This window comes from Notothenia rossii (genome assembly GCF_949606895.1).
Source record: "Notothenia rossii genome assembly, chromosome: 4".
Taxonomy (NCBI): Eukaryota; Metazoa; Chordata; class Actinopteri; order Perciformes; family Nototheniidae; genus Notothenia; species Notothenia rossii.
The window spans coordinates 41,704,341-41,713,146 of record NC_136902.1 but is presented as its reverse complement, the minus strand read 5'-3'; the positions used below and the strand labels follow the sequence as shown (position 1 = coordinate 41,713,146).

The 8,806-nt window shown below is 40.0% G+C and overlaps 1 protein-coding gene across 1 annotated transcript; it reads left to right on the top strand.

The window, feature by feature from the left end:
• The first annotated feature begins 4,276 nt into the window (after window positions 1-4,276).
• Window positions 4,277-7,969, top strand: rpl10 (ribosomal protein L10). The gene is made up of 6 exons (XM_079674873.1): window positions 4,277-4,378; window positions 5,601-5,659; window positions 5,946-6,053; window positions 6,753-6,891; window positions 7,257-7,419; window positions 7,768-7,969. Exons 1-6 carry the CDS (start codon window positions 4,356-4,358, stop codon window positions 7,921-7,923), a joined length of 648 nt encoding a protein of 215 aa, XP_079530999.1. The 5' UTR covers window positions 4,277-4,355; the 3' UTR covers window positions 7,924-7,969.
• The last annotated feature ends 837 nt before the right edge of the window (window positions 7,970-8,806 follow it).

Genomic DNA, 8,806 nt, shown 5'->3' with positions numbered 1-8,806 from the left:
GAATTATTTCCCCAACAATACCTAATTGCATTATCCTTTTGTTTTATTCTTTGTCATTTATGCTCTCTTTAAAATGAGTAAGTAATACACAATGCTCCTATACCGCTCCTGTAGGTTTGAATTGCCCTGACTGTGGTTACACTCACACTGCACAAAGAACACACACACACACACACACACACACACACACACACACACACACACACACACACACACACACACACACACACACACACACACACACACACACACACACACACACACACACACACACACACACACACACACGCACACACATACACACACACACACACACACACACACACCATGTATACATCACTTCAGGGCACATTACATTGATTTACATGCATTTCCTGGAGATGTATCCTAACCTTAACCATAACCAACACATGCCTAACCCTAATCCTTACCCTAATCCTGACCATTACCCTAATCCTAATCCTAAACCTAACCAAGTCTTCACCCTAAAATGAATGATTCCCCTCATGGGGACCTCCAATTTGTCCCCATAAGGGCGTCGAGTCCCCACACGTGACTGTGTAAACAGATTTAGGTCCCCACAAGTATAGTAATGCTAGGCCACGCACACACACACACACACACACACACACACACACACACACACACACACACACACACACACACACACACACACACACACACACACACACACACACACACACACACACACACACACACAGACAAGATCCACACTTCCGTTTTCAGAGTAACACAGGGTGTTAGCCTCCACACCCTCATCACACACTGGTCAGCGATCAGGCTTCTTGTGTGTTTGTGTGAGGGTGTGGTTGTCAATATGAGCAATTCAGTGTTAAGAATATATTCTACATTTAGGTTGTCAAAAGAGCAACACAGATAAAAAAAAAAAAAACAGTCATATTCTTAATCTTCAGTGTCATTGACATCCTGAAGTGTGCTTTCAAGCTTCCACATAGTAAATGTTCTGGATCTGATGTTACTCACATGTTCATCTGAATAGTCATCATGCTCTTACACTCGCGAAACAGAGGGCCTTGTCACATAACTTTGCGTGGGGCCACAAGTTGGCCAGGGCCAGGGCTTTGTCTACTCTGCTTTTATAATTTTCGCCAGAAGCAAAATGCTAACGTTATGCTGTAAACAAACTACAGCCGAGTACAGCAGGGTCGCAAGACTTCAACGTCATGCCAACTTGAGGTCGATATTCAAAAAAAAAGATTCAAAATTGTACGAGTTGAAGCGTTTGTTTTAACAGTTTGCAAGAGCGCAGGTACTTGCTTTCAAGCAGAACAGGGCAAACAAACTTAGAGTGTTTACCTGTTCGTAGTAATGACGTACAGCGTCCTCCACGACTTCTGTAGTCCTATTCAGCCACTTGTTAACAACCATCGTTTTTCAGACACATAAACTCTTCCAAAATCACCAGTGGACCACACAACTTATTTCCAGCTATTTTCCCAAAAACTAGTTAAAAAAAACCATTGACTCTGAGACGAGGGAACAGGAAGTGGTAATATGCTAACTCACTTCCGGGTTTTAGGACATAATTGAAAACAGTCTAATCGCATTCTTGCTAAAAAAAAACATTTCTGTACTAAATCTTAAACCTAATCTATGAGATTGTTATGTTAGCGTAGCATAAGCGCGCTGGATGGCTCTGCCTAAAGCTGTCAAATATGGCTACAAACACCTCACCTACTAATTAACATCACATGATCTGGAGTTGTTTGAGAAACTTCCAAAAGTCATTGTGCCCAGCAAGTATCAATCCAACCCATAACCCAGTTGCAACCAAAAATAGTTGTACAAATTAGCAAGTCTAAGAGGTTTGGTATGAACATTGGTCAGAGACTGAAATAGGCTTGCTATTACTTTCAAGTCTTGATGCCAGACATGTGACTCAAGTCAATCGCTCTAAGTTTCAAGTAAAGAGCCAAGTTATTGTTTTTTGGTGTCTTCATGTCCAGTTGAGTCCTTAGAAATGCCCAGTCCTGTCACAGGTCAACTCAGACACCGTAGAAGAGAAACCCTAACCTTAAAGACAAAAGGAAAGTTTTCCTAACCATAACCAAGTTTGTTGTGCTAAACCTAGAACATTATTTTAATAATAGTTTTGAAAAGTGATCTACACTGAAACTTAACTTAAAGCTTGATAGTCAATGTAATGTTACAATGCCAACGTTTTATTTATGTGATTGGGTTGATTTGTGACATAAATACAATCAGCGCAATGCCATTCCCAGTGTGCACCTGCATATTGTGTACTGTAACAACTTGAATTGTCAATTGAAAATGTTGAAAATGTTGAATATATAAAGTTAACTTAAACAAGTGATTCTAGTCTTCATGTTTAAATTAATTCAAGTCAGTCTTTCACCTCCAGGTCCAAGTCCCAATCATTTTTATTGTATGTCAAGTCGATTTGCAAGTCATTGAAACATTGACTCGAGTCGATTCAAGTCCACATCCCTGCTTGATGCTAAACTAAGATAGTAGTTTCCTGCAATCTAGCTTCATATTCAGCTTACAAACATGACAGATGTATGGATCATTACACTTATCTTTCGGCAAGAAAGTGGATAAAGTACTTCCCAGATGTGAAGTAAACATGTAATCTTCCAAATCAACTAGCTAATCAGTTCATCTTTGTAAGTAAAGAAAAATGACTCCTTTACAAGTGCAGTCCTGGGTTTAGTTGGGAGATTGAGCCCTATTCTTAGCTCTTGTCTGGAAAACTAGTGTGTGTGTGTGTGTGTGTGTGTGTGTGTGTGTGTGTGTGTGTGTGTGTGTGTGTGTGTGTGTGTGTGTGTGTGTGTGTGTGTGTGTGTGTGTGTGTGTGTGTGTGTGTGTGTGTGTGTGTGTGTGTGTGTGTGTGTGTGTGTGTGTGTGTGTGTGTCATTGGTCACCAGAAACAGGCACACACTCTAGGACCATTTTTGGTCCTTGCTCCCTTTCCATGGTCTCACTGTCATCTTGCCCTTCAGCGAGGTTGAGCTCAGACACAGCAAAGTCTGGAGGAGATTCAGAAACGGAAGGACGGGACGGTAGGTTGTTGTTGCCGAGCTGATAGATGACCTTCACATGAGGCTGTGCAGGGATCCAGTCTGAGTTAAAAGGCCTTCCTCACTGACACACCAAGGAGTGGCCATTTCTTAATCAGAGCAGGGGTCAAGTGGCTGTGTTTGCAAAAGGATGTTATTTCATCATTTGTAGACTCCATGTGTGTTTATTGGGGTAGGTCAATTCCCAGATAACTGACTTTGAATTCACAAAACATTTTTAGAGCTTAAACAGCAGCTTCTTAAGCAAACTAAAATCAAAGAGATGTGAGTGCTTCAAATAGGACTTATCAGGCATATATAACTCTCACAAATCCCTCAGGATGTTTAATAAACTGTGTTATGTTCAGTGACGTTAGAGCAGACGTCTGAACAAGGTTAGGATTCCTCAAATTCCCGAGCTAGAGAACAACATTTGTTCTGCATTATGAGCTAGGAGTTCATATATGAGCTCATTGCTCCTTTTTTAAGAATTAGCAAGTAGGGCACAGAGAAGCAGGGACTTTATGCATATATAATACAATAGTGACACCTGAAGGCCATTTTGTGGAGTGCATCAGGAGCATCAGGAGTCTCAGGATCTGAAACATTTGGATGTGGATCTCCTTCCCTGGATGGGGAGGCAACAGTTTTTTTTTGCAATACTTTATTCTATTTCTTTTTCTATTATAATGCAATATTGTTTGCTTCATTTACAGCACATGTAATGCATTTTACTTGCACTATGTGTCACTCGCACCATTATTTGCAGCATGTTATTTCTATTTAAAAGGCCATTTTCATTTATGTTTATCTCATTATTTGCTTTTATATTGGCCCTTATTCACCTATGCATATAGGCCTATGTTTCTTGAAAGGGGAAACTGTTTATACTATTTGTATCATTGTGTTGCAAGGAATCAAACAGTCGGTCCATGTTGTTTAAAACTACAATTCCCAGCATTCAGTTTAAACTACATAACTGAAGGTTCAATTATTTTTACAACACTATATTTAAATATATTCATTATAGTAATGCTTTTATATCCGTGTGATTTAATTCTACAGCAAAAATAATGTGTAAGTGAATATAAATTATATTTCCGCACAGGCATTGCTCTTATTACGCAGCGGAAGTCGGCTTGTCTTCCTTTCCTCCATTAGGTGAGTACGTGGTGGGAGCGTGGTATCTCCGGCTCTCCCTCAAATAGACTGATTTAAAGTTATTTTAAAGATGTACTGGTCTTGTTTTTACTAAAAAACAAATTCTTCTTTGTTGATTTATAGATTGCAACCATGGGCCGCCGTCCAGCCCGCTGGTAAGTCCTCTCTTACATATTTTCTTTGCCGGGCCGGTTTAGTCTCACTCGGAGGAAAATGGCAGCGGCTCCGTTAGCACCATGTGCACTGTGCTAGCATACCGACTAGCCGTGTCGACACACCTCCACTTTTCTTATTATATTATCTGAAAACATGTTTCTGCTACACGACATGGGTAGACATTCAATTCCTGTCTTAACCCACCTTGTTAAATGCACCTTCACTATTACAATGCTCTAAAGCTAACTTGTTGAGAGCTACGTGAGCTAACGTCAATTAGCATGAAGCTAGCGCGAGCACATCAATACCAAATATAGCCGAATTTTAACGTTTTATTAATGCACGACACAGTTTCATCTTAAGCACACCACTGTAACATTACCGGTTTAAGTTTCAATTAAGTAATTATAGCAATATATCAGTGTCAAGTGTATCAGTTATACGTCTGACTACTTATCTTAACATCAGAAAGGTTATGTGACATTTGGTGCTGTTCCATGCGAAAACTGGACCATAATAATGTTGACCTGATGGTCCCTTAGCATCTCGTCAACAACGACTATGCTGTGTTATTCAAGCATACGGCTGTCGTTGTTCTATTGTCAGTAATTGTCCTTATAATGGCTTATAGTTATTACAGCCAATACAAACTTTATATGTATTACTGTTTCATAGGACTCCATTGTTGCCGAAACTACCTTTTTTAAATGAAGGAATGTTTGCTTGGGTGACATTATACTCCTTAATAGGAATAGACCAGCAACAAATACTTAGTAGGACACATTGTATATTCAATCGCTGAAAGTAGTACCCAACACATTATAAAAACCTATAATACAATCCTTATAAGTCAAAAATGATGGCCTTGCTGTTTGGGAGTGACTCAAAATGCAATTACAGTTCTTTAAAGCTGTATCAGGCATCTATGGTGTTGGTGACAACGTAGGCTTAAACACATTTTATTAGAAATGTGTATGGGGTAAATGGGCATCTGCCAATCATTTTAGTCAGTGTTTCAGGCCCAGAAGTCAAAATGTTGAGGCATCCTTGGGCAGGATAAATAACCCCAATTGGCTCTTGTGGGCATGTCTAATTTATGGAAGTTGCTTTTGTTGTATCTGCCAAATGACACATTATGTAATAACCTTAACCATGAATTAGTATTGCAAAAACAAACAGACTTTTGTTGGTAAATGGCTCAAATGAACTCTGTCTCCACAGCTATCGCTACTGCAAGAACAAGCCTTACCCCAAGTCCCGCTTCTGCAGGGGTGTGCCTGGTAAGCTTTTTAATTCTTTCAGAGTTTAAAGTGACTGCTTGTTGCCAAAATTCTGTTTTAGAAATCCCTGCAGCTTATTAAGCCGACCAGTTGTGCTGTCAGTGCGTTTCTGGTGTGCAAAGGCTGCACACAGTGAATCTTTGGTTTGTGTATGAACTCAGCTGGGAGGTGCTGAGTGCTTTAAGGGACCACTGAGACAAAATAATCAATCTGATTTATGGTCAAAAGTCTGATTGGATCATTTCAAGCCTTTTTTTTTTTACTAATGGTTATTTTCTGTTTGTAGATCCCAAGATCAGGATCTTTGACTTGGGCAGGAAAAAGGCTAAGGTTGATGAGTTCCCCCTGTGTGGTCACATGGTGTCAGATGAGTACGAGCAGCTGTCTTCTGAAGGTGAGGAGCAAACCACACACAAAGATGTACATGTGACATAAAACCTTGTGTCTGAGGTTCTAAAATGGTGAACTCTACATTAGTCCTTAACCAAAAACTCCTTCCACTGCTGTACTCCAGCATTTAATAAAGTCATTGGAGTGAAAGTGTTTGGAGAAAAACACTGATTGACTTTAAACCTTCTTCCAAGGTCTTCAGTTGCACACAAGTTAACATTGCATACATTATTGTTCATTTTAAAACAATTTAAATTTTGGCAGTAAAGTTATCTATTGGACTGGAGAGTGGCTCAATGTTTATGTATTGCAGTCCTTTAACATGCCTTATTCAAGTCAGGGGTTAAAATCCACCCTGTATACTTTTGTTAACAATTTTAAATGCTCCTCACAAGAAAGGAAAGCTAAATATCAGATTCAAAGGAGTACAAATAGAAAAAAAACAGTCTTCGACAGATGTCCTGCCAAAATTCGGCTTTAAAAATCCCTGCAGCTTATTAAGCCGACCAGTTGTGCTGTCAGTGCGTTTCAGGTATGCAAAGGCTGCAGACAGTGAATCTTTGGTTTGTGTAAGAACTCAGCTGCGAGGTGCCGAGTGCTTTAAGGGACCACTGAGACAAAACACATCTATCTGATTTACTCTTAAGTTTTGATTGCATAAATCGTCTATCTGATTCACCCGTCCCCTCTCACCCCTGTGCAGCTCTGGAGGCTGCCCGTATCTGTGCCAACAAGTACATGGTAAAGACCTGCGGTAAGGATGGTTTCCATATCCGTATGCGCCTGCATCCCTTCCACGTCATCCGCATCAACAAAATGTTGTCCTGTGCTGGAGCTGATAGGTGAGTCTGTCTGTGAATGGAACACAATCATATCAATGATCTGTGGCTATGGGATAATTGGTATCTACCAATCAGTTGGTGGTTCAATCACCACCCTAGCCAACATGTTGTAGTGTCCTTGGGCAAGATGCTGAACCCTAATTTGCCCCTGGAGGAATTTCTACAGTATTAAAGTGTATGTAACTCACATTGGAGGAAAGCTTTAGCTAAAATGACCTGTAACTGAATTAACTAGGATAGTGAGCCTTCAAAATAAAGGATGTGATCACTTGGAATTTAGATTGGCTGTGCCTGTTAAAATGGTGTACTAATTTGTTGGAGATATTAGTATTATTAACTCCCTATGGTCTACTTCTCATTGTCAGGCTCCAGACTGGAATGCGCGGTGCTTTCGGTAAACCCCTGGGCACCGTGGCTCGTGTGCGCATTGGTCAGGTGATCATGTCTGTGCGTACCAAGGCTGCAAACAAGGAGCACATTGTGGAGGCTCTGCGCAGAGCCAAGTTCAAGTTCCCCGGTCGCCAGAAGGTGAGCAACATGTCAACAGTGAAACCTCAGGGTTCTATTTTTTTACAAGGGTCAATTATGTGGACCAATTGAAATATCTTGTATCAGCTGAGTCAACATGCATCCCTAACGGTGTCATGACTCAGCTCTGCAGCTTATTAAGCCGACCAGTTGTGCTGTCAGTGCGTTTCCGGTGTGCAAAGGCTGCAGACAGTGACTCTTTGGTTTGTGTATGAACTCAGCTGGGAGGTGCTGAGTGCTTTAAGGGACCACTGAGACAAAACATAATTTTTCTTAAAGGCCGTACTCATTTTCATGTGGTTAACCATTGTAAGTCTGAATTGACGGTGTTGTTGCCCTTTCCTTCAGATCCATATGTCCAAGAAGTACGGCTTCACCAAGTTCAATGCCTGTGACTTCGATCAGATGATGGCCGAGAAGCGGGTGATTTCAGACGGCTGTGGGGTGAAGTACATTCCCAACAACGGCCCCCTGACCCGCTGGAAGAAACTGCACGCCATCTAAAGCATCACCAGACTACCAATAAAACTGGGTTTGATTTAAAAAAAGATATCTTGGCCATGGCTCTGATTTATTTCTCAGGAATCTTACATTACATATGGTTTTGTGGGTAAGGTAATGTTTACAATTGATAGAGTAATATGACTTTGCCTCAAAGGGATTTACAATCTGCACCTTTATTTTTATTTTCTTCATGGTGTTAGAGTACCATTCAGTGGTCATACTAAAGCAAAGCAAAACTCTCAACATGAAGATCTGATGAATTGAAGTCTTTAGTATTGCATATGTAATACTGAAATGTGAGCATTTTGAACTGGAGGTATTTATCTCAAAGGTCTGAGGAGTCTAATGAAAAATGTAAAGAACAAACCCTTTATAGAAATCATATTCCGGACAAAATCCATACCCTGTTATATATTTACAAAGAACTGTGTATATAAAAAAATCAACAAATGCTAAGTCTCTTAAAGATTAAAATAATTGATATTACATCTTTAACATGCTTGTTATCGGTGGTTTATTCGTTTTCCAAGTGATCACTAATGGATAATATAGTTTCAAACCCTAAAAATGCCTATGGAGAAAAAAACATGGAAAGTAGTGAAGGGTAATTATGAGTTTTTAAGAAGACTACCACGGTGCTAAGAGAATACGTCAGCATTATACAGTGGGCGAAGTATGATTGAATACAATATTTGAATGAATAAAACATTGCAATATATATACTAAGGCCCACATCTACTGTGCACATTATGATGTAAACATTTTGAATACATAAAATAAAGCTTTACAAACTTAACCCAAATCAGTTAACACTTGAGATGTTGACATCACCATTTTACAGTGGAGAAATGTTTCTAGTTGGCCTAATCGCTCTAACGTTTTT